Source organism: Empidonax traillii, unplaced genomic scaffold (genome assembly GCF_003031625.1).
Source record: "Empidonax traillii isolate 1590-97213 ecotype Southwest subspecies unplaced genomic scaffold, ASM303162v1 scaffold92:size1159251, whole genome shotgun sequence".
In the NCBI taxonomy this organism is placed as follows: Eukaryota; Metazoa; Chordata; class Aves; order Passeriformes; family Tyrannidae; genus Empidonax; species Empidonax traillii.
In genome coordinates this window covers 640,544-666,655 of record NW_020955285.1, presented here as the reverse complement: position 1 = coordinate 666,655, position 26,112 = coordinate 640,544, and the positions used below count along the sequence as shown (strand labels likewise).

Sequence of the window (26,112 nt, the reverse complement as noted above, 5' to 3'; positions counted from 1 at the left end):
GTGCTGAGCAAACCTCAACATTTTTGGTGCTTGTTCATCCCCTATAGCCACAGCGAGGTCACTGATTGCCAGGACAGATTTGCTTTTCATCAACCAATCTCAAAGGGTACCATACCAGCTAGGCAATATTAGGAAGCTGGATCTTGCAGGGCAATTCAATTAGGCAGCACAGGGAACCTTTGAAGTTGCTAGAATCATTTCCCTTGACTCCAGTGGACGCCGAATCAGGTCTAACAAGTTGATAGACTTGTTGGACCTTGAAACGATATGTGCCTTTGAAATACCTATATATAAATATGCACAGAGACATAACTAGCCCATCTGTGTCTCAGTTTGCTCATCTCTGAAATATGGATAACAACAGCTATTTACCCATCTTTATAGAAGGCTGATAATATTCAAAGCAATTGGTGTGATGACTAATTAGCTAATATTTTAAATTTTAAAGCACCACATAACTGCTAAGTACTATTACTAAATTAAGCCAACTGTCAGTAAAGGCAGACAGCCTGATCTTCGCTGCTTGTTGACACAAGACTCATTATAAATAATGAGTTCCATAAAGTCTAAAATATGTCATACATGGAGAAATTAATGAAAATTAGGATGAATAAAATGGCACATCATCATCATCACCATTCAGTATTATTTATTGGATTGCAGAATTTTAATCAGTAATGTCTACAATAATTTCCCTTTCTATACGCACTATATAACTAAATAAAACACACATGCCTTTTTGACTGGAAATAAGCTCTGAGTGAGCTTTGTGCCATTAGAATATCCCGTGATACTATTAACTTCTGTATCCGAAACCCTGTTCATTAGCTCATAAAATTCGAGTTAGATTTGCTGCTCTTCCTACTCACGCTGGAAGGTTATTAGAGCATCTCATTTTTAGTAACCTTGCAAGTGCAAACCTAATCCATTGATGACCACTCTGTTTCCATTTGGCTTTTCCCAGATTGTGCCAGAAGCTCACAGTTATTCTGTTGTCAATTATCATATCCAAATCTTTCTCTACAATTTTCTTTCTCACCTTGTGCAACTTGTCTTCTAGGGACCAGCAACTTCCATTAACAAGAAAAAGCCCTCAGCTACTAAATATTTAGTCTTTTTTCATCATTCCTGCCCTCACACTCCCAGTATGGGAAGAATTGGACATCATCTCTACCTTGATAAAGACTCCTTGTCTTGTGTCAGCTGAGAATTTCATCAGTCAGTTCTAACCTTCTACACCCAAGGCATTAAGGAAAATGTTAAGTAAGATCAGTCCCAGGCTGGTCTGCTAGGATTTCCACTAATAACCTTCCACCAAACTGGCAGAACCTGTGCCATCTCTCTGGTCCCTGCCCACCTTTCTACCACCTTCCTCAGTTTAAGAAGGAAGGTGTAGTCTATCTTTGCTATCGTAGTGTTTCATTCCTGCCAAAGCAGTTTGGCGGATGAAATCTGAACACTTATAGTTAGCCTACTTTACGTATACATTCTTTTTCATGATCAGGAAAAAAAATCTAGTTTTCTGATTACAGAATCATACAAAACAAGTACAGTACTCTACACTCAGTTCCAGAATGTAGAGGTAAGTATAGGTTCCTCATACACATTCAGTCAAATCATTAACCACAGAGTTTTCAAAAATTTTGGGGAATTATTCCTTTTCAACTGACTAAACAATTACTAATATTTATTATCTCTATTTTGACAGAACTAGTTTAACACATTCTTAAAAAAATACACAACTTATTCTTTTTGATCATCACAAGTGTCATCAGCCTACCACAAATATTGTAATAAATAACTCTGCACCACAAAGAAACATGATCCTCTAAATGCTGAATCAACGTGTTTGCTAAGGAGGGGTGTATCAAGTCAAGTCATCTCAACATATAACTGATCCCCCAGTGGGAAGCAAATAAACAAACAAGAAAACAGAATGTCTCACCTTTGAAATGCCAGTTAATACAGCTCCATATTTTTCTCTAGCATATACTCCCCGTGAGGCAGCTGATGGAGTCACAGAGCTGCTCTAGCAAAGGGCCTGGTCTACAGGTCTCAGCAAGGATGTTTGCTGGTCACAGTGACCAGGGACCCTGCAACTCTCCCCACCAAGACAGAAACAACCAGGCACTTCCTCCTCTCCTTTTCCTTCTTGTTTTCAAGGCCATACGCAACCCCTTTCTCTCCCTCTGGGAAGCTAGATTATTTTGTGATGGCCCAGATTCCCTGTGACATCAATAGCACACAGACTCCTGACTCTTGTGTCTCAGATGAACACAGATAAAATTGTTCTGCTGGGGTGAATTCTCTCCCTTGTAATAAAAATCTCCCTCCTTAAGAGAAAAAATGCCCCCCCCCCCATATTTTGCCCGAAGGCAAAAATCAACAACCTATTTTTCTAAGCCTATCCTTTCTTTCCCAGAAAAAAACGTTAAATCAGACAAATGGCTCTTGCTGCCCCTCCACTGATAAGAAGGGAAGTAACAACTAGAGGATAAAATGCAGAAAGAAAATCATGACTGGCAAAAAAGAAGTGGTAGCACTGACCTCCTGGCTCAAGGGCAGTGTGGAAAGGAAGGCAGCTCAGAGTGAGAAGGAAGCGGCAGAGGAAAAATCATATGCATATATGCGGACACACATATAGATACAGATTTACCAAAGCCTAGTGAGGAGGCGTCAGCCTCCCTATCAGCACCAGGTAGTGTAGCATGCCTTCCTGCACTTTGTGGTAGAGCCACACAGCAGCAGGGCTCAGCAGCCTCCCACCTGACTCAGGAAAGGGTATAGCCAGTCCTGAACAAATGCCTTGGCATCTACAGCTTCACACAGGAAGGGACCAGTAATATTGAAGAACATGTGCTATTTTTGGTGAACATGAAACACTATTTATAAACTTACATAAGGAACACGATTTGATCTTGCATTTGTACCACGTCTGTAGTTCCTAGAGACATGCACGCAGACCAACTCTAAAGCTATAGGCCTGTTTTCTCTGCAGACAGGAAAAACAAGTAGAAAAACTTTGTATTCTTTGCACTTAGAAGGGTAGATTCCCCCTTACACCAGATACTGCTCCTTCAGCAGATCTTTGTGGGTGGAGATTTCATATCAGCATGTCTGCCAATTCCTGCCAGGGTTTCATCCAAGCCACAACATATAGAGTCAACATTAATTAGCATTAATTATTATTTATAAGGAGCAATATTATCTGCATTGCTATCATTCACACTTATTTTTATGCCTTGCATAGGGCTCATATGCATGGTACCTCACTGCCCAAGCAGACAGAACAAAGTCCCATGGAATCCGCAGACTAACGCACAATATTGCCATGCTTAAACCATTTTGAACAGGTCATTGTAAAATCTAGGAGATCCCCTTTTCTGTGCTCCCATGAACTTGCCTTCTACTTTCTGTTTATAGCAAGGTCAAGATTTTTCTTCTCTTCCCCTCCCCCCAACCCTCACAGCCAGGAAAGAATAAAAAAATCCCCATTCTTATAGATCATAAAGTAATTTTCTAACCAGAAAAACCAGAACAGAACCAACCCAAGAACAGCATTCCCCTGCCCTATTTGTAACCATCTAAACACAATGTTTCCAATACAAAACTCTCAAGTGAGTCTTTTGCACTCCACTAGAATGGTTTCATACAAACAGAGAAAACACGCTCAGTGTATTTATGTTGCATTTTTTCCTCTATCTATTTTGGTGGCACAAGCAGAAACTTTCTTCATTCTGCTTCAAATCTTGTCTCCAAAACCAGAATTGCATTGTATGACGTGGAGTTTTATGTTAAGCAATGGGGCTGATTTTATTTAGTTCCCATAAAACTGAGAAAATTTGCAAATATTACAAAATTCTATTTAAAACAGTTAATTAGTCCAGATTGCTATTATTAGTACTGTTGAAGTTATTAGTATTGTTGATAATAACTGCTTGTAAATAATCATTTGCATACATTAAATTTAGCTGGAAGAACTTGTGAGCATTAGCAAATCCTATAATGAGCATGGTCCATATTCTCCTTTTAATGAATTCTGCCTTACTTCCAGTTTAAATACTATTTTTTACTTATTTTGTTGCTTGATGCAATACACAATATCACAGGCAACAAGCTTAGTGCAGTGAATCCAATTTAGAAAGCCACTTTTGCATAGGCCAAGGTTAATGAAAACACTTCAGGATGTTAACATGAATTCCCTTAGTCAGTCCAGGGTAGCTGGAGAGACTGTTAATAATCAGCTGGAACTGCTGAGTCAAAATTATGAATTAGATGGAAACACCAAACACATTTTATGCCTCCATTGCTTGAATCCTATTTGAGATTGTTGCAATCACAAATTATGCATAGCTCTGAAATATTACATACTTTGACCAGTATGAATTGCAACATTTTGCTGAGGAGTCACAACATGTTGTGTCACACTGAATACACCTTTCAGTGAGAAGTGTGAACTGAGTACAGTAGGAAAATTTTGGATTATCATTTGCTGCTCAAAGCCAACTTCCATCCGAAAACATTTGTGAACAGTTTGATATCTATAAATACAAACATTTTATTTGCTTTGCTAAGAAATCAGACTAGATTTATTTAAATTTTCAGATACATAAGAAAAGCAACTTTAAAGCTATTGTTGGCATATTTACAATTTTCCTTATTATTCACATATGCATTAAATTAATTTATTCCATAAATTATCCAATCAGAGAAAAGAAACCATACCAATTTTCTTACATAAATAGCAAGTATGAGCATTACAGGCATTATGAAGGGGTTCTTTTAGTTGTTGTTGGTTTTTTTGGCCATAATAAATATGATTAATTTGTGTAACAGGACACCTGTTCACAGCTCATGGGCAATTAGAAAAATCATTACAACTTCTTTCGCTCAATTTTCTAACTCTGAAATGTCATACTCACTCTTTATGTGAAAAGATAGGAAGCATGCTTCCAGGACAATAAAAGCATTCTGAATTTAAAAAAAAAAAAGCAGCTTGATCTTTATTGTATCTATAACCAGTAATTACCATGCCATTATGTTTATAACAACAGTCAAGCACTTCAATGGCATAAACAGACACACCTCTTTCGGCAGCAGAGTTGCAATCAGTTATACTGGTAGCTATCTTCATCCAAAATGCACAGACAGTTAAATATGAAGAATGTATAAATTATTGTCCAGATCTTTGGCTGGTTCATCACACAACACTTCACTAAAGTTAATAATTCCATACCATCTGATAACACATCCTATTATTCACAGCTTAATTAAATTGTACATGGAAAGTTAACAGAAGGAGGTAACGAACCAATGCAACGCAAACAGCACAAAACTCAGTGTGGCAAGCTTAAGCTGGCTCTGTTAAGCAATATATCACCAACAGTGGAAAGAACACTTTTGGAAAGCACTCACAGTCAATAAAGACATCCTTTCCAGTATTGATTAAGCAAGGCAACTATCAGGGCTCACGAAACCTCATATTAACTCACCTTTTCCTGGAGCGAGCACTAATGTTCTAGCATTTCACAGAAAAATGTTACAAAACTGCCTAATGTGAAACATCCTTCTACTCAAGTCATATCAGAAGGACAATAAGCGAGCAGTAGCCTGCTAAAGGGAGAGTAACTACAATGCTCGAGGTAGAACACAGCGTGAAGCTTTAAATAGTAAATAAATTTTGGAGAGGCAATCCCTCTCACCTTACACAATGTTTTGGTCTAGCTCACTATGTTAAATCCTATCTTAACTTCAGGATGAATTACGATTAATGATGAAAGCTTTTCTTTACACAAGCAATTATCTTATATAAACAATCAAAGTGTCTCAAACACTAAAAACTGGGGCAACTGAGTTTTACAAGCTTCCTAAAAGAAGACAGAGTTGTATTCACCTTACTTTTAGAGCTCCGTAATACATTCAATGTGATCACTTGGGGAGCCTCAGGCTTCCTTTCAGCTAACAGAAAGGAACACTACAAGGTGAAAACCACTTTATGTACTACAGGCACCTGTTTTGGGATGAGATTATAACAATTCCCTGGTGTGACAACATGTGCAGGCATTAACATTTCAGGCAGCAGCTCACAGAACTCATTATCTGCAAAACAGAATCTACACACTTGGAAACTTTTAAAGGTACAAGTTTTCAGTTCAAACTCTTTATTATGTCTTTGGTTCACACGTTTTATTTTCTTCTTGCTTTTGAAATTCTGAACTTTCTCCACTATTCGAAATAAAGCCACTCTCCTTAGTGCTAAACCTTTCCAACCCTTCAATGCCCCAGCCAATAGTTTCCTTGTGACAAATTGAAATGGCATTTATAAAAAAAATATTATTTAGGTTGCATCAAATCTTACCTCTTAAAGGGAAGACTCACAACACACTGAGAAAGACAGATTCCCTGCAATGTTCTTGGGCAAAACTCTTCAGCGCTACTGGGACAGAAACCCAGCCAACACATCCCCAAAAGTACACTGCTGAAGAGAACAGCGCTGCTCTTTCCTGTAAAGAACAGATGACAGCAATAATACCTTATTAAAGCTTCCAGATGTGAAATGAACACAGATATTCATGTAAGTTACATTTTGCACTTGCAAATTAAAAAGAGCCAGGACGTGAACTCAGGTACGTGATTGTCCACATTGTTTAACTGGTAACAAGGTTCCCAGCATGGGCTTTCCCCTGTGCCTAGTATTTTCTCATGCAACACAGATGCCTATATTCAGAATATAATATAGACAAAGGACAGCTGCCTCTAGACAATACAGGTGAGGCCACTTCTTTGTAAGGAAGTGAATTTGGCCATGTGGACACAAGCCCTCAGGGGCAAGGACTGGGTGCTGGTCTGTTTTTACTAGGGCTAAGGTAGCCATAAAGACCGGATGGGATGTTGTGGGCATCTTTAAGTGTAAGGTCAAGATTGTATCTAGAACACTCGCCATACTGTGATGTTTCAAATACTAATGAATACATTCATGCACAAGAGTAATTTTCTCAAATTAATTAGGATTACTCCTATGTATAAAAGAATGCCAGCGTAGGTGTGTGCAGAAGAGGTTTTGGAATGTCAGTCATCATATACACATCAGTTAAAGTACACTCATAAATGTTTTTGTTTGAAAGATTGTATTAACCTTAATATAAAAGACATGTTTTCTGGGTCTGATGACTCAGGAAGAACTTGCAAGTCTATACCTTAACTCATTCATCTTATATAAATAAACTTTCCCCTTGTGAAAGGGAGTCCCATGGCATTAATAAATAGGGATCTTTCTCAACCATAATCAGATTCTGTAAGAAATAATTTAGAAACATTTAGATTAATTATTTGTTGCGAATTATTCACTTAACTCTGTCTCTTCAATCAAGAAGCATGGTTCTATTTCTTTCAGCAACACGAGCTAGTATAATAGAACACAGTTTCCACATTTAACACTCACACCCAACACCATTTAATTAAAGTCTCAACTGGGAATAGTCATGAGTCTGGCCAAAGTTTTGAAAGTTTGAATGCAGGCCCACTGGAGTGAAAGCCCCATCTATTCAGTTTGCCTCTGCATCTGACTACGCCTATCTTCCTCAAGTGGCCAACATTTCATAATACTACATTTAAAGGCCAAAGTAGGGGTACAAGGTGCCACATCCTGCCTTCATAACAAAATCTGTCCAAATCACCAAGATTTACTTATAGAGAGATTACTATTTGTTAAAGTAGAACTGAGGGAAGGCATTTTTCCCACAACACTTTGATAACTCTTAAAAAAGCATGAAAATACGTTGGGCTTTGCTAAGTTTCTCAGCACTGCTTCCATGTCAGTTAGAGAAATTAAAAATGGGCTGTCTTTCAAAGCCTTATGGCATAAATAAATCAAGTTATGAATAAGGACTCTCGTAAGTGATGAGTAAATATCTCCATTGTCTGATCCATGAACGTCAAGTGCCAGAGCTTACAATTCTCAGATATGGATACTGAAGTCTGCAAATCTTTGAATCCCTTTGTGCATAGTTATGCTCTGTTTCTGTTTCAAAGTCTCCTATTCTTTACAGTTGCTAGAGATTTTCATTAGGAAAAAAAATTATAGTAGAAATATTTTGTACAGAAATTGCAAGTAGAAAGAGATATCAAACTGATGCACCCAGCCCCTTGCAGGAATTACACACTGATGTAAAACCTTCACATTTACATTTTTTAATAATTTTTATTCAATTAGAAACAAAACAAACAAACAAACAAAAAAACACCACAAAAAAAACCCCCACTCCTCAACCACCTTCTGCCATGAAAGACAGGAAAAGTATACTCAGAGAGAAAATGCAGATGAAAGACAATTGCTTCCAAAAGAACCATGGGAAATGAAAAGCCAGAGAACTCTCTAGCCTGAGGAAAGCTGCAGAGGTGAGCAGTCAAAAAAATTCCACCAATAGAAGCAGTCAAATTGGAGATTATTTGGCATCCTGAAAATATTCTACAGTCTAAAAGGAACTGCTCTGAAATGTGTTCTCAGTTGGAGCTATTTACTTCAACTTTGTCCATATCTCCATCTCTTCTTCTCAGCTTTGCTCCAGTCCCTTTTCCTCTGCTACCTTTGTCCTGCTTGATTCCCTTCCCCATAGGCTTCCATTTTTTAACAGTAAAAGGGTTCTGAAATGTCATTACCACCACAAAAAGATGTCAAAACCTCCCAGTGTTTTTAAAAAGGAAAATGATCCATGTAAAAACAAACCCAAACAAGCAGCTGTGTGTCACAGCAGCAATTACAATCCCAGAGAACTCAAGATATTGTTTGTGTTAGACTCCCTACATACACGCACACTCACTCCCTCCTTACAGTCCTGACTGACTTAGAGGTAAGTAGCAATTGCATTAAAGCCGATTTGGAGATGTTTAGTAAGACCTGGTCATAAGCAAACAAATCAGGACTAGTGACAGGTTTACAGGGCAGAAGGTACTGGGTGTGACACACCAGAAAATCTCTTACAGACATTAAACTGGTGCAAGTCTGTGGACTATGTTTTACTTACCAGTCTTGGGCTAACACCCACAACTTTTCTTTCCTTGCAAAGGTATGATGTCAGGCACATGGCAGTTCTCGAGATTCTGTATAAGCCAGCATTGCCAGAGGCTCTGTGCAGGTGTGGTTAACAGTTATTTAATGATTCTTCACAACTGCATGTATCTGTCTGAACACAAATACAGTCTGATCGTAATCTTTCTTTTCACACCATGAATTTGCCCTAGTGTTTCCACCCTTGCAGGTTCTCAAATGCCCAATGTCTGTTATTACAGACATGAGATCCACTGCATCATTTCAAACCATTCACGAGAACTTTGCTGTCCTGTGGGCTTGGTAAGGTGAAGAGACTGAAAGCATTATATTTAATACAAATGCTCCAGTTTTTCACTTAAATTCTGTAAGTTTGGCTCCCTCATGACTCACAGGACTCTCCTCCCTTCTCCATGTTTACACAATGATGACAAGTACTGTTAAGTTTCTAAAAGCAAAATTATCAAAAAAACCACACCAAAACACTGGCAATTCCTGGGAAAATCTCTCTGTATTTCTGCTTTCCCAGCAGCTGCATGAACCTTTATTCAGCATAAATACTAGTACTGTTCAATTAGTTAAAATAATTTTGAATGACAGTTCAACTGTTTCTTTTCCAAAAGGTAATAGTTTTCCTAATTAGTCACTTGCTTTGATAAGGCACTGACTTTTACTCTAATCTAAATTAACAAGACTTTATCTACCTGCATCATTTAAACACACCCTACTTGCAAATCTGGTATGACTAAAAACCATGACAAGTGTTTGGTTTCATTTTACATTTGCCTCAAAGTGCCCCACTTGGAGGTTAATTATTAATCTACTCGAGTATATGTAAAGATTCAGGGAAACAACAGGGTCAGTGGGTAGAACAATAGTGGAGGAATTAGGAAAGCCATATCCTATTTTCATCTTAGATCATTTAAGTTTGGTCAAGACATTCAGAACCTGCGAACCTTCAGTTACAGAACCAAAATAGCAGCACTCTGCACAAAGCACTTTGACATCTTCGGGGAAGAAATTTCATGGGTGTGAGGCAACAGGATGTTTATTCACACCTTCAAGAGACTGAAACTCAGCTAATCCCTTAAGAACTCACTTAGGAGCTGGAAATCAGATACACAATGCATGCAACTCAACAAACTAATGATTTAGTTAGATCTGCAGCAACTGAAGAACCAGCTCCTCAAGCTTTTACTGCATTTCTTTGCCATCCGAAAAGTAGCAAAAATGTATCCAATTTCTGGAACACAGTTTGGAGAATATAAATCCCCATCCCCCACTAGCTGAGGTACTGTAATGGATGCACCCTGTAACTATGCAATATTTTCCAGGAGTAAGCAAGCAGCAGCATGGACCAGATTTTCAAAGACACCAATAGTGCTCTGGAGCTGTCCAGGGGGTTGCAGGGAAGGAAGATGGAACACAGAAAATGGGGGACAGAAGACACACAAGAGAGATACAATTTGAGGGCAATACTGCAAAATCCTGCCTGCCACAGGAAGGTCTGGCTATCAGCACCTTGCTCCCAGATAGCTCCATTACAATGCAATTGACTTGGTTTCGGAAAAAAAAAAAAAAAGTCAAGAAGATTTTAACACCATTATTTATTTATGGATTTGGCTAGTGCTTATATAAATCATGGGACTCCACCCAGAAATAGCTTTTTGAAAACAAAGAAACAACAAAAGAAATCCAACCCAGAAGTAAGAATGGTAAATACTTATTGCTGTTCAACTGGAACATTATTGGCAATGTGATTAATTTGTTGATCCACAGTGCTAAAAATAGTTTTAGTTGACTTGAAACATATCCTTCATATCTCCAGTCACTGTTTACCCACGTAAAATATATGTGGCTTTGAGCTGGCTTAGGTGTACTCCAGAAAGGGCTAGCAAAGTTCAACGACTCTCCACATATTCAAAGCCCTTCATTTCTTGGTTAATTCTGTTGTACTTCTCTTACGAAGTTGTTCGCTCTACCCCATCGATGCATGGATTTGAAGGCAATAAGAGGCTATTGTAACAGCTCAGCTGGTGTTTCCTCATATCATGGGCCAGTGATAGCAAGCCTCTGGCACCAATACCTAGTTTGGCGCCAGCAGATATTTGGTCTGGCACCAATAATAACAAGCTATGATGATTTCTTTTTAAGTTTGTTTGGCACCAGTAGCAAAAAAATATTCACTATTCCTGGCAGAGAGCCACAGAATTCACCAAATGGCTTCTGCATCATAACTTCACAACAAACATAACACAGCGTAACTTCTAATTGCGGTGGAGTCTGTCTCTTCACTAGCAATTCTGCCCTGACAATTACACTCAGACTTATCAATACGTGTACTGCCTTTCCAATACCAGTTCTTTCTTGCTGTAAGAAAAAATCTTCTTGAAAAGATCCACAAGCCTGTAAGTCTAACACCATTTGGATTTTCTCTCTCTTGGTGCAGTTACATGAAAGCAGGTAATCAGCTATGAGAAAAGCCTATGGGGACAGTTACTGAATTAAATCATCACAAAATATGTTGTAAATACTGTGTTGATTTAACCTCACCCTGCACTCTTCTATGTCACGTACTTTCTCAGACTGCAAACCTGCAACATATTCCAGAGGTTCATCTTATGCTGGTGTGGAACTCCATTCAAGCCCCTGAGGCTTAACATAGCACTAGTAAAAAGAGAGAACTAGCTATAAATTATCTGAGTCTCAGGACAGAACAATCTCCATTTTGACAGCTCCTTGCCAAATGGTACAACACTTTCTGATGAGGCCTTGTGGTAGATACCTCAGTGGACATAGTGCAGGAGAAGGGCTCCAAAGAGCTCAGTTCTACAGACAGGGTGGCAACCAACTTACCAAATTATTTTCAACAGGACTCCCCTTCACTCCTCATTGCCTGTAAGATGGGAGAGCTCTGAGATCTCTGCATGAAAACAATGGTGTAGGAACCTGGAATTATTTCTCCAGCACTAAGCATTAGTAACAAGCGCAGTAATGTCACTGTCTTCACAGGAGAAAATCTGCCCCTGTCCATTCTGTCACAATCCAGGACTCTGGATAAAAAAAAATTTGCTTCGATGCACAGTTTTTATGGAACATGAAGCGCGCATAGGGAGGAAGTGATACTAAGCTCTGAGCATGGGAAAATTTTTATTCTGAGCAGTGGCTCCCAAGAAAATAAAGACTGCATGAAACAAAATTGAAATGGAACTCCCCATTGTAAATTCAGCTCTTAGTACCTGCCAAAGACATGAGAAAATCTCTACCCACAGGGAATGGCTGTCCTTGTGAAAAAGTGCCAGTCTTTCCCAATGAGGGAATTCACACAGACATACATTCTGCTTCACTGATAAAACTTTTTCTCTCAAGGTCTAAAGGAATTTCCACTAGCCTCCCTTCTTACAGCTCAGTCTCCAGCTGGATTTCCTTCAACTATAAAAATATACATAGTGCAATTAGCCAACCTTCACAGACTCTGTGGTTCTTTTATGCATGCTAGGCACATCTCCTGCTGTGAGCAGCCCATCCAAACCTAACTCTGAACTGGTCTATTGTTGCTCATGTAGAGTATTGCATTGTCCAGTTTCATCATTCCTGGCATGGCAGTGCACTCCTGCAGCTTTGCCACAGGAGGAGGAGAAGAGATGACGAAGCACTTTGTCCAGCTGGTGTGCTGGACATCTCAGATGCACAAATACGCTTGCCTACCACTAACTATGGGACTTTGCCAGTCACCAGAGGGACCTCTATTTACCAGTCATGCCCATAGGATCTTACTTGGAAAATCTCTCTAATCTAGTCAGTGGTCTGGAGAGACAGAAGGCAGAAAAGATGGTAAGAAAGGACTGCATAAAAAGAATTTTAAAGTAATAATTTTTAAAAGATTTAAAAGCAAGAACATATTATGACACACCTTTGCATGATGTTTGCTGAACTGAAAAACCCATGTCTCCATGGTTTAAAACACCACGGAGACAACATAACTGGGTCAACCAAAAATATATCCACAACGACGAGAGAGTGTAGCATTTTGCTATATTTAGTAACAAACATTTTTATAATTCGTAGTTTGAGCAAACTGCAAAGGACTACACTACCTTATCTCCAAATACCCATTGGAACGCTACTATTTCTGAAATAAATTAGTCAAATACTATAGAAAATGGGACACAAAGCTGAGCATGTGATTTTCAAGGAACCATTCGCATTTCTTCACTTGTCTTTGGGTACTGTTTTGGGTAGGAAAAGAGGGGGTCACACATCAAAAAGTCCTGCTCTGCTGATCTAAAGAGGAAGAGACATTTCATTTTAGAACAAAGAATTAGATTTTTTTTTTTTTACATTGCTTCACTGGAGGTTTTTGGAGGTTTTTCTTGGGGTGATGGGGGTGGGGTGTTTGGCTTTGCTATAATACAGCACATCAAAGTGCTTTTGATGTGAAGTTTACTTAACAGAATCAGTTTTTCCGATGATTGTGTTAATCTTTATAAACCTGAAGGCGATACTGTGCCTTTTAAAAAACTATAGCAGGAAAAGGCTTGAGGTTACATATACTCTCAGTGGTGAGAGACAGGAGTAGTTGGACTATTTCACCACTTCTTACAACTTTGCTCGTTGTTTCATGAACAGCAACAGCAATGAGCTTGACATTGCTCTCACTTGGGCCAAGAAGGTTCATGCTTAAACCGTGCATGGCCCTTTCACAGCCACCTTTGTATGTTTTCTCAGGGAAGAGCCACCACAGATTTCAAGGTTCAGTTTACACCATGCACTGGCTCAGAGATACCAAAGAGGCCACAACAAGAAGCAGCACTGATCTTCGAAAGGTTCCCTCCTCCCAGCCATTAATAGCTATCTTTGTATTATTTTGAGTACAAGCTTCTGTCCCCTCTTAAATCTTGCAAAACCAGCTTTGCCATCCACTCCTAGTCTTGAAGTATGGCTGTGAAAAAGCTTCTGTTATGTCTGACGTGTTTACCTACAGCATTTGAATGACTTTTTAAGTTCTTTGAATAAAGATAAGAGACAATGTGTACATTTTCCACACAAATAGTGGAACGGTAATAAAATAAACATCAAAGGCAAGCTAGCAAATCATCGCTACTTCAGTGCTATTTACAACAAAAGCAGGAAGAGGAAAAAAACTACCCTTACCACTGGCATCATCTTAGAAAATATGAGTTTTGGAAGGAATGATACTTTTTTCCCATACCCTTAAATACAAACATTGGCACCTACAGCTAAGGCAACACTTTACTGAAAGATTTTGGTTTACATTACATGGAGACAACAACAACAAGGAACCAAGAGAGGTCTCCCTCCTCTTATTTTTGTCTTTCAAATCACTGAATTGCCTGTTTTTCTGAACTGGTACAGCTTTAGTGAGAACAGCAAGACACCAAACGTACTATTATTAAAAAAGTTTTCAAAAGTGCATCCAGAGGGAGAGAAGAACCGGTCACTGTTCAGTTATTTACCACCTAAGACTCATGCAGACTGAAAAAATGGCAACGCTTTGAAACAAAATGCAGGTGTGTGTGGGAACGTATATTCTATTCAAGAGAGAGCAAGATAGAAAGTAGCACTGTTTGTTTCTCCTCTTAGTCTTTTAAACCTGCCTTTTTTTCATCTTGAGAGCCAACATTTCTTGAGAGCCAGACCACAACAGCACTGTCCTAACCAGAGTGACTCTGAATTATGTATTTAGGCTAAAATAAGGTTGGATTTGGAAAGATTGCTTTTGGAAAATATGGAGCAATCCAACTCTTACTCCAGGACACAAAATTCAAAGTGTACATACGAGAAATAAAACATAAGCAACACAGCAGATTTCTGCTGATGTTTTTGTTACTGTTTTGCAGATGCTAGCGCTACTGCCGTGTCAAGTCAAATGGCATTTTGCAATTGACTTTGAACAGTGAGTAGAACAGGTAGTTTTCAGAGAAGCTACTACCATATAGCTCTCTTTATTGAGCTGTTCTGTCTAGCGTAATGTTGAGGGACAAAAAAAATCTGAAAGAGGGCAAGACCCTGACAAATTAAACCTAAAATTAAACCCCAAACCAACAACTAATTTTTCTGGAAAGAAAAGTGTCTGGGTCAAATTACAGAATATTTTTTCTCTCAGGCTTTATGGAAAATTTATAGATCCACAGTGTTTTAAAAAATGTTTAAGTTACTATTTAAAAAAACCCCAAACCAACAAAAACAACAACAAAACTCTCCCAAACTAACAAACAAACAAAAAAAAACCAAACAAAAAATTTTACTGGAGTGTGACAGTTGTAAGAGAGGCTACAAAAACATCATTCAAAAGAGATCAAGCAACACCACTATATGCAGAGTAACATGCCTAAAACTAAGGTTAAGGTTTTGACTAAATCTCTTGTAGCAAAACCCCAAAGAATTGCCTACCTGTTCCCATTCTACCTCTGCACCAGGTGTGCTTGTGACAGAAAGAAAGAGGGACCCGGGCTGAAACTATTTTGTCAGACTACATAAATCATTAGGAATTCAGAATTGCGAAGCCATGTATTATTTTCCAACAGGTTGTTGAGTTGTCATATTACAACTTGTTGCTTTATACGGCGCTATTAAAATAAATCACTGCACGTAACAGGTTCAGCTCTGCCACCTATAAGTCATTTTGCATTTTACACCTGGGAGGCGGGCCCGGCTCTGCGAAGTCGCGCCGAACTGCGGCTTCGTTCGAAATACCCGGGAAAGGGAGGGACCTGGCAGGAGAAAATACAAACAAGTTGCGTAAAATAACTTTCCAACAAGACCTCGCTGTCATCTTGGCTAATTACGGCTCTGATACGGCTTATTAGAGCATACCCACCTTTGCTACCTTGCTTCTCCACCCACCACCCTTTCAGATCTTTGTCCTGGCTCCGCCTCTCGCCGGCGTTATAATGGGCTGGTCTGAAAGTGGTGGAGAGACACAGAACCACAGGGGAAGGGAGAGATAATGACAATAACACTAATAACTCTAATAACCTGGCTGCTGCCCGCGTCGCAGCGACGAGCCAGCCCGGCGTCCCGGCATTGACGGGAGTCGAAGCCGGAGAGAGTGCAGTAACACCGACGGCCCTCGAGAGCTTCTCCCCGCGCCCGGGGAGCGCCGAACGGGAACAGCGGCAGCGCCCCCGAGAAGAAGCGGACTCGGGCGGACGCGGAGAAGAGCCGGCTCCGGCAGCCGCCCGCCCGTCCTCTCGCGCCGGCTCCAGTGGGATCACCTCGCCCCTCTCCTTCAACCCCATGGAGCAGCGAGAGTGAAGAGCGAGAAGGACAAAAAGAGGGGCGAAAAGAGAGCGAGCGCCCCGGTAGAGGAGAAGCAGGTGGAAGCCGGAGGAGTCGGGAGGCAGAGCACCGCCGCCCGTCCTCCGGCGCCCACCGGCCAGGAAGGGGCAGCCCCCTGCCAGCGACCCCGGGCCGGCTGGCTGAGGCGGACGCTGAGCCCCGCTGCCCTGCAGTGCCCTACCCGCCTTGCCAGCTGCTGCGGAGCTGTCCAAGCCTGCGCGGGGATAGAAAGCCCCTGGGTCGCCTCGCCGCCTCCCGTGAGGCCGCGCTGAGGGGCGGGGGTCTCGCCCGCCCAGCGGAGCCGCGGGGTGCGGGGGGGCCGCCGGCGCCGCCGCCATGAAGCTGGAGGTGTTCTCGCAGCACTATGAGGACAAGCTGAGCGCCGGCAGCGACCAGGAAGGCAGCGGCTCGCTCTCCCCGGCTCCGGCTGACAGCGAGCTGGGCTCGGACGGTGACTGCGCGGCCAACAGCCCGGGCGGCGGGACCGGGCGACCCGGGCACCCCCCGCCGCCGCCCCCGACCCCGCAGCCGCCGCCGCCGCCGGCCGAGAGCGCCAAGGGGAAACCCTACACGCGGCGGCCGAAGCCGCCTTATTCCTACATCGCGCTGATCGCTATGGCCATCCGCGACTCGGCCGGCGGCCGCCTGACCCTGGCCGAGATCAACGACTACCTGATGAGCCGCTTCCCCTTCTTCCGCGGCGCCTACACCGGCTGGCGCAACTCGGTGCGCCACAACCTCTCCCTCAATGACTGCTTCGTCAAGGTGCTGCGCGACCCGGCGCGGCCCTGGGGCAAGGACAACTACTGGATGCTCAACCCCAGCAGCGAGTACACCTTCGCCGACGGCGTCTTCCGCCGCCGCCGCAAGCGCCTCAGCCGCGCTGCCCCGCCGCCACAGCCCGCCCGCTCCGCCGCCGCCCCGCCGCAAGCGCCGCAGGAGGCGGCCGGGGCGAGAGCCGCGTCCCCCGGCGGTTCCCCGCGATGCTGCTGCGCCTCCTCGCCCTGCAACTGCGCGCAGGGTGCCAAGGAGGCGGCGGCGGGGGGCGGCGGGGCGAGGCCGCCGGGCGGCAGCGCCAAGTTCTCCAGCTCCTTCGCTATCGAGAGCCTCCTCCAGCGGCCGGCAGGACCCCGCGCCGCCCCGCAGCCGCCGCCGACACCGCACGCCCGCCTCCTGTGGCCGGCGCCGCCTGCGCCCCCGCACCTGCTGCCCGGCCCCTACCCGCTGCTCCCCTACCCACCTGCCGCGCAGCCCCCGCCCCCTGCCGCCCTCTACGGCGGCGGCCTCCTGCAGCTCTGCGCCTACGGGCTGGGGGAGCCGTCGCCGCCGCCGCTGCTGCTGGGGGGCGGGCGGCAGGCGCTGTCCCCGGGGGAGCCGCCGGCGGAGCGACCGAGGGTGCCGCTCTTCCCCGCTGCCCTCGCCAAGGGCGGGCGGGGCCCGCCGCCCGGCTCCCCGCTCTACGGGCCCCTCCGTCTGGCCGGGCCGCTGCCGCCGGCGGCGGGGGGCTCGGCCTCGTTCCAGCCGTACGCCGTGGAGACCCCTCTGGCATAATGGAGCCCCCCTCCTCCCCTGCGAGAGACCTGCCCGGGGAGGCGTGGAGGGGGAAAGGAGGAGGCTCTGGATCCCGCACTTTAACTCCAGAGGCGACCAAAGCCTCCAAGCAAAAGCCTCGGTGACTGTGCCTTAGTGAAAAGACAGTGGGTTTAACTTAAACCAAAAAAAAAAAGAAAAAAAAAAAAAAAAAAAAAAAAAAAAAAAAAAAAAAAAAAAAAAAAAAAAAAAAAAAAAAAAAAAAAAAAAGAAAAAATCAAACTGTCGGTTTGGACATAGCCATGAGCCTCAAGTGCTTCTTACTGTTCGTTGAGACTACTTGACTTTAGCTAGTCCCTCCGCCACCTCCTTTCTGTCCCTCCCGGTCTTGTTCCCACATCTCCTGCTACCGAAGCCTTGGGCAGCAGAGCGGGGAGTGCCCCGCGGAGGGGCGCGGTGGCGGCTGCAGGGGAATGCGCTGTGCGCTTGGGAGGGCCAGGTGGGGAACGGGACCGGGGGAGCTGCCGGGAAGAGAAGGGAGAGTGGAAGGGAGGGGGCCGGGGGCTGCTCTGGAGCCGTAGGTCTGTACTGCAAAGCAATGCATCACTGTGCCAAAAGTAAATCTTTTCTCCTGTCCGGCAACTAGCATTTCGTGGGAAGGGAGGACATTAAATTATTTATAAAAGTAGTGTTTTTAACACAAAGAGAGTGCAGCTTTTTTAATTATTGGAGGGGGTGGGCTGGGCGAGAGAGGGGAAAGGGCTCAAGGAAACGTCAGAGGTTGTCTCCTGTACTGGCTGGCGTTCTACGTTTATGGCCAAGAGCACTGCTACTGGAAAGAGAAGAGTAATTTTTTTCGTATTTTATTTCTGTGTTTGTATATAATATATGTGCGTGTGCATTTTATTGACACTTGGCCACCATGTTTTTTCCTTTTTTTTTTTTTTTTTCCTTTCTCCCTTCCCCCGAATAAAAGCTGCCCAGTAAATAAAGAAGATAATAAGGAGAAGAGCGTGATGTCTGTGCTGGCGAGGAGGGAGGGAACCCTGTCGTGAGACAACCTTGGCCGAGAAGCTTGGCTTGGGCTGCCTGCCCTTACGTCTCCATCCCTGCCAGCGGGTAGAGATGCCACATACGGACCCGCCTTATTTCGGTCACGGGAGATGAGAGAGATTCTCCTCTTGAGCTACTGCCAGGTTTGGAAATCCTCTGCAATTCCTCGAGTCAGATCAGATTTTCGCGCCGCAGCTCAGCGCTCCGGAAAGGCTGGCGATTTGCAGGCAGGTAGATTTGTACGGCGGGCTGCCCGACTTGGGGGCAGCCTGCGGAAATCCTGATCGTCTGCCTGCCTTTTGGGTTTGTTTGTTTGTTTGTTTTGTGGGGGTTTTGTTGGTTTTGGGTTTTTTTCCCCACAAAGGACAGCAGACGACATGTAATCCTGTTGTCATCTTTCGGTCCAAAGAAAACTCGCTTCAGGACGGTCATTGACACTACTGGGCTCCGGCTGCTTCTGGTAGAGGCACCTGAAGGGGTGAAACCTCAGCGAGGTGAAGACTAGGGGGTATTTGCCGGCAATAAGCAGTTTGCACGCATTGCCTTCTCCCGACGGGCGTTATGTTAAGGCTGATTCGTATTGCCCGAAGTGATCAGGAAAGCCTAAGAAAAGCTAAGTCTGAAAAAAGAAAGTTAGGGGTCTAACTGCCCGTGGTACTGAATGACAAATTAGTGGCGTCCCCGCACGCTAAGAGTTTATACAAGAGTCGAAATGATAACTCAGGGCTCGTTTGTTTGGTTGGTTGGTTTCATTAAACCTTTGAAAAGTATGAAAATCGGCGGGCTTTTTCCCTTTCAAGTCTTCTGTAAGCACAGATCACCTAAAACCATCACAAGCAGAATATTGGACTCTGGTTGTTCTTTTTTCTAATTACACTAGTTTCGGATCCTAGACTTTCTCTCCCTCCTCCTCTTTCCTCAGCACAGGGATTCAGCCGCTGAATGGCTTCTACCTTATTCGCAAAAAATTATTCAGAATAACGAAGGTGTGTTGTGAAAGGAAAGCTTCAAACAGAACAATCTGTGGCCGAAAAACTGACTTGTTTCAATACAGCTCAAGCAGATTTCACGGTGTGTTTAGCTCAGACCATAACATTCAGCAGAACATTGAGAGATTAGTGACTAATGTATGAAGTAATCCAACCCTTGAAGGAATTGGTTTTTATGTACACACACGCATGCATACACACACACACACGCACGCACACACACACTATTTCGACATCATTCTGCCTTCAAGGCTCTGTGCAAATACTACTCTTTCCTCTGGCTTGTATTTTACTTTTTTTTTTTTTTTTAAATATATATATATAGGAGTCCACATGACCTGTCAGTATACAACTGCTAATATCTTCTGATTTTGTAGATCTGTAAAGGTCATATTTCAGGGTATGCTAAAAGCACCTTGGTGGAAGGTGGAATTTGTTAGTACAGCCACGAGTGTGTATTTTAATCGGATGTATTTAAGTGTGAGTAGGGCTGAATTTGTGTGTAAATGTATGCTTAATAAGATGACATTGGACTTTTTAATTTTAGAACAGTCTATTTTTCATTAAAAAAATAAGAGCACTTTAAAAAAATAAAAAGAAAAGCCCACAGGATTCGAGATGTGCCTTGTTAATAAGGATTCTATATTCTATGAAACTCGATGTTTTTGATATATCGAGAAACGCACGTCAAGAGTATAGTATCAGGTATATCTGTGTCCTCGCCATCCTTTCTTAGTATTTGTTTGGATTTCCCCGGAAGGTCGACATGAGGACTTGAGGGGTCCCCGAGGCGGGGCGGTAGGAGGTCGGGCAGGTACCGCCCGCTGTCGGGAGCCCGCTCGGCGGCGGAACTGGGGGGGCTTTCGCTTGCTGAAAGGTAGGGTCTTCTCCGCCTCCTCCTGTTTGAGCATCATCCTCCAAAGAGGAGGCAAGGGACGAATTTCCTCCTGTTGACCTTCGGGTGAAAATCGCCCCATTCGCGATACTGCTCTGACCACGCCCGCGCTTCCACACGCAAGTGAACGTAGGTGGAGGAAGAACCCGTCGGTGTGTCTGCTGTCACACAGGGCAGAGGCAGCGGCACGCAGCTCCCGAGCGGGCAGAGCGGCGGGAGGGACCGGCCTGCAGCCGCCGCCCGGCACCCGGAGTGGAGCCGGGGAGGGGGATGGCCGGCCCTGGTGTGCAGCCATAAATCCGAGCTGTCAGCTGTGACAGACGGCTGGTGAAACGCAGCACCTGTCCAAACAGTTTTCAACAGTAGGTAATCAGAGAACTGACACTTTACATTTTTGTGTAGAACAAGCGCATTAACCGTTTCGCAAACCTTCCCAAAACAGAGATGTTTGTGTGTCTGGGTGTTTTGTCTTTCTTAATGTCTAATAAATCAGGATGACAGAAGAGGGACAAAGCCTTTCTCCCTGTGATATTTGACACATCAGCAGCAAGCCAATACTTTGGCACGCTGCTCTTTCAGCCCTACTAGTGTCTGCATCTGTTGTTGAATGGGTGCAGTTTGTGGTACTTAAAGATTTTTACACGTCCATAGGCAAAAATTAGGTCAGTAGCACAGAAAACCTGGCTGGAACAGGGAACAAAATAGTCTCTTCAGCAGCATGTAAGAGTACCTGAAAACATCCCATGCTGTCTGCTCCAATCCCTCTGCAGTTTCTTTGTGCACTTGTGGAAACCCCAGCCTGAGCAGGATTGCACATGAATTCAGAGTTAAACTGGACCCTGGTTTTAAGTGCATTTTTGAAAAGAGATTTGGCTTTCCAAATAAGGATATTTTGTTCCTGAAACTTTTTTCCCCCCATGACTGTTTCATCTCTTTCAGGCTTGGAATGTTTTAACTTGCTTTAAAGAGAAAAATTATTCATATCTGACAATCAAAAGATTTTCATCAAATACTTTGGGCAGCTTCTCCCTATCCTGCCCCCGTACACCCCCCTTCTACACACACATACACACTCCATGGCAGATAGTGATAAAAATGGTTACCCCAAATAACATTAGTCCTAACCATTCTCCTAAATTTCTTCAAATTTTAACATACTGAGCAAAAGAAGTTCATAAATTTCTCCCTTGTGGATTAAGACCAAATTAATACCAAAGAGATGTCTAAGGAAAAGTTTGAAAGGAAAAGCACTACAGGAATTAATTGCTGTCAAGCATGAAGTCACAGAAGAAATAAGCTTGCAAAAGTGATCAGTAGGTAACTGCTTGCCTATATTACGTAGAGTCCACGCAGCAGGATGATGCAGTAATACTGTGCCTACTCTCCTCGATAGTGGAATAAGTGTTTTACTCTTGTGTCTTAGTGGAGCTAGGCCAGCGGGGCAGCATTTTGATTGTATTATTTTCCCATCATATTAATTAACTTGATTTTTCACCAAACAGATCTGATGAAGCCTGAAACTTGCTTTCAGTTTACTCTCCCAATAACCCATAAGATGTCATACATACCCCATCAGTATCCCCAACCCTTACTCAGGAAGAAATGCACTGAAATCTGTGATTTTATTTAAGAGCCGCCTCAGCCCAGCAGTGCTAGCTGCAGGACTCAGTTCAACACAGATCTTCAGTGAAAGCTTCTAAGCAAAAAAGCGTGGCCCTTGGTGTCACACTAGATGCTGAGAGGACTGAAGGAGGTTGGATGGAATTCTGTCTTGGGACCTTGTCAGCTTTTCCTACCCCAAAATCTTTTGAAAAGGTGATTCTTAAGGGCAGGATGTATCAGGCACAGAAGACCCTTAGCAAAAAGAAATTTCACCCTAGAAAAAGGCACATAGAAAGGACTCAGCTTCGTAGGCCCTTCGACCTTTCACACTATACCTTAAGTAGCCCAAAGTGAAATTTCCTACATAAGAGCAAGGAGGACAACCACAGCCCTACATACAAGGGTAGTGCCTCTGAACCAAAGTCCAGATTTTGCACAACTCTTCATTGAGCTGGGGGAGGTGTTTCATTTAATAACAGGCAAGAGAGTCAGTCCCTTTGTTGTGCCAGGCTTTTTGCCTTTTAAGTCTGAAGAAGACATAAAAACAAAGTTGAAATCCACCTCTAGCCAAATTCAAGGCACTAAGTTGCAATTTTGGCAAGGGTGCTTGTATCCTATTGCAACTTTGATGAGCAGTACAGTAGCTCTTTAATGATGGGGTGAATATGGTTCCATCTTTCATTTACATCCTGGAGAAGAAATATTTTCCTCTTGGATAAATTCTCCTGTCTTCATTGACACTCTCCAAAGCCTCAAAACCAGCTCCAGGGAAGACATCTATGAAGCCCAAATACCCCATAATAAAATCAGACAAATAGCTACAGAGCACCAAGTTCTTTCTAAACACTCAAACCTGTATTACTGCATCATTGTTTAGGACATATATTGTCAGCTTCAGAAAGCCAGTAATTTGCGTAGTTTCCAGCCCTGCATATTAGCCAAATATTGCTATTGCTTTCAGAAAGTTATACCTCCATAAATCTGGGTGGACTAAGCCTTTGTCCTCTTTTCCAGAGCCAGAGGGGGAGAGTATGAGGAAAAATTGAGAGAACACACTGTTATTATATTTGTGCTCTTGCACCATGGTATTGTTTTCTTTGTTATGACCTATTTCAAAATTTCAGAGCTCTTTCAAGCAGCATGGCGTACTAATAACCTCCTTTGCCATGGGGAAAAGCAATGCTTTTGTGGGTTCTTTCCTCTCCTTAATAGCAGAGAATATTCAAGATGGAGCAATACAACTCGACTCTTCAATACAATGTGTTGAGCAGCTTATGTGGGACGAAGGACCACAAGGAAAAAAAACACGAGAGAGGGAAAAAATAAGAAAAATAGGCTGACACCTAATTTTTCAAATTCCACTGTGGTTGCTTCCTGATCATAACTATTCATGGAGTGCACGTTTATAAGCAGAATGTACGTGTTTATAAATGTTTTAATAAGTATAATTTAGCTGGTTTAGGGTCCAATGGGTTTATTTTAGCTGTTTGAATTGCTGTTGTTATTTTAAGTAATAATTTGGTACTGGAGTGTAACTCCAATAACATCTGACAGTCAGCTAGTAACCCTTCACATAAATAGTGTATTTCATGTTTATTCTTACTATTACTAAAGTATTTTTAGTCCATTATAGAGAAACAATGTTAATGAGTACCATACCAGACTCAAACTGGGCTTAACTACTGGCATCATGTGGCTCCATGAGATATCCAGGCTACCTCACTGGACAGAAGACTCTTAAGTAAGACTACATCTAGGAAATTTTTTTTTTTTTTGGTAGATCTCTTAGTTACCTGTCTAAGAGATCTTAAAATTTCAGCAGAAGCCTGGGACTCAGATTTCCTAACCTGTTATTTTTATCAGTAGCTGTTACATAAAGGCAGATAAAGCTCAATATTCCAAGCAGAAGTTGTCAGTCTTACTTGAGGGTTTTGAAAAGACGATTTCCTGTAAAACCTCAGAGATTACTTATGGCCTTTCAAACCAGACATATGACACCAAACTGTTTATGTCAATTCCTTCCATTGCATTTACTGTTGAAACTACTTAGTTCTGTAGCATCTTACTACAGAGATAATTTCACTAGGTTTCTAATAAAGATCTGCAAAATGTGGACATGAAAGTCTTCTAAAATTGCCCACTTTCCCTTCAATGCAGTTTCTTCCAGTTTGTTTTTAATAACTTATGAAGAAGGTAGTATCTAGTAGTTTTGTTTAAAAAATCTCAAAGGATGAAGAAGAAATCCCGCAAAGATATGGTTTTCTTTGTGAGAAGAGTAGAGCTGCATGACCAGGTAATAGATTTTTAGCATTATTCCTGAAACAAGTGTCAGCCAACTGCTGTTACTCTGGGTACTTCACACAGCCATCTTCAATACAGTGGTATGTGCTCATTACTCATCCTCATACAACACTGCAGTAATTCCCCTCGCTTTGGCATGTACAAGCCTCAATTAGCTGTATGTTATCATCACATTCCCCATTAATCATTTAGCAGAACTGTACAGTTGTACTGCGGCAACTTTCTCAATGTATTTCTCGTCAGTCAGCCCAGGAAGCCCCCTAGTCATTTCTGTGTTTCCCAGAACTTCTCTGGAGCACCTCTTTCTGACTAATCATAAGAACACTGCAAAGGCATAGCTTTCTGTGTCACAATACCTGGGGTCATGTCAGGTTCTTCCCACGCCCCCCAGATCCAGAAGAAGCAGGTTAAGGAAGGACAAAGAAGATATAAATTATATTCCAAGTGGCCGGGCTAACACATGACAACAGAGTACAGATTGCAGCTACTCAATCTTTTCAATAATAACCACCGAAAAAACCCCTTCAGTATAGACTATATATAGTCTTGTTCAGTTAGAGAAACAATCTTCCCCTTTCACCTTCCTCTGCTCCCTGATCTTACTCGCTTTTATCCAAGCCTATCCTTAAGGAAGCAGAAGCAATATTGCCCTTATGTCTAGCCCACGAAACATTGAGCAGAAAAAGAGAGAACCTGCAATAGACTCTTCTCATGCCTTAGCATCATCCGCTAAGATGACTTTGCCCTGTGTCTCTTATAGAGAGCATCTCTCCTTCCAGACCCTGAATTGGGAAGACAAGGCATATAAACTGTATTTTGCCTGGTCACATCTCCTAAACCAAAGCTCACCCATCCTGTAGCAAAGTCACTGCTGAGACTTTGACCAAAGCAAAATTAAAGTATCCCGCTGATCGCGACAGTTCCTAAGGAAATGTGGGGTACTGATTCTTCTACAAGTAGGAAAGTAAAACACTTGTCAGAGTTCCGCAGCAACAGTCAGGTTAGAATTTTTCTATTCCACAGGAACTAGGCATTGCTTCCCATTTCTTTACTCTATACAAATGAGATTGGTTTTATTCTTTGCTGGGGATAAGTTTCCCCACCCTGTACTGTTCCCGATAGCTGCAAGGGAGAATTAATTCTGTGCGTTAGTGTTTCTGTCACCACAGATGAAAGGTGACCAGGTGACCTGACAGGCTTAGCATATCCTATCATCTTGTTGTCATAATTTCTTTGTCTCCACTGAAAACAACCAGAGCAAGAATTGTAAGACTGCCCAAACTCTGTAAAACCTGAACTTTAATTAAGGTTTGTACCAGTAAAATTTATGTTAGACACCGTGTTTTTCCTTGTGCAGATGAAATCTCAAGACCAAAAGTCCATCTAACTAGCCT

The 26,112-nt window shown here is 42.9% G+C and overlaps 1 protein-coding gene and 1 long non-coding RNA gene across 3 annotated transcripts in view; one reads left to right on the top strand and one right to left on the bottom strand.

Moving 5' to 3' along the window:
* The window catches only part of LOC114056459, a 109,977-nt gene extending 96,609 nt beyond the window's left edge, over positions 1-13,368 (bottom strand). For both annotated transcript variants that reach the window (XR_003571006.1, XR_003571007.1), the window contains exons 1-2: positions 9,024-13,368; positions 6,359-6,503 (exon numbers count right to left, since the gene is read on the bottom strand). This is a non-coding gene — a long non-coding RNA (uncharacterized LOC114056459). The remainder of the gene's footprint in view (positions 1-6,358; positions 6,504-9,023) is intronic.
* A 2,526-nt stretch (positions 13,369-15,894) lies between these two features.
* FOXQ1 (forkhead box Q1) lies at positions 15,895-18,114 on the top strand. The gene has a single exon (XM_027881671.1). The coding sequence runs from the start codon at positions 16,685-16,687 to the stop codon at positions 17,897-17,899; it is 1,215 nt and encodes a 404-aa protein (XP_027737472.1). The 5' UTR covers positions 15,895-16,684; the 3' UTR covers positions 17,900-18,114.
* The last annotated feature ends 7,998 nt before the right edge of the window (positions 18,115-26,112 follow it).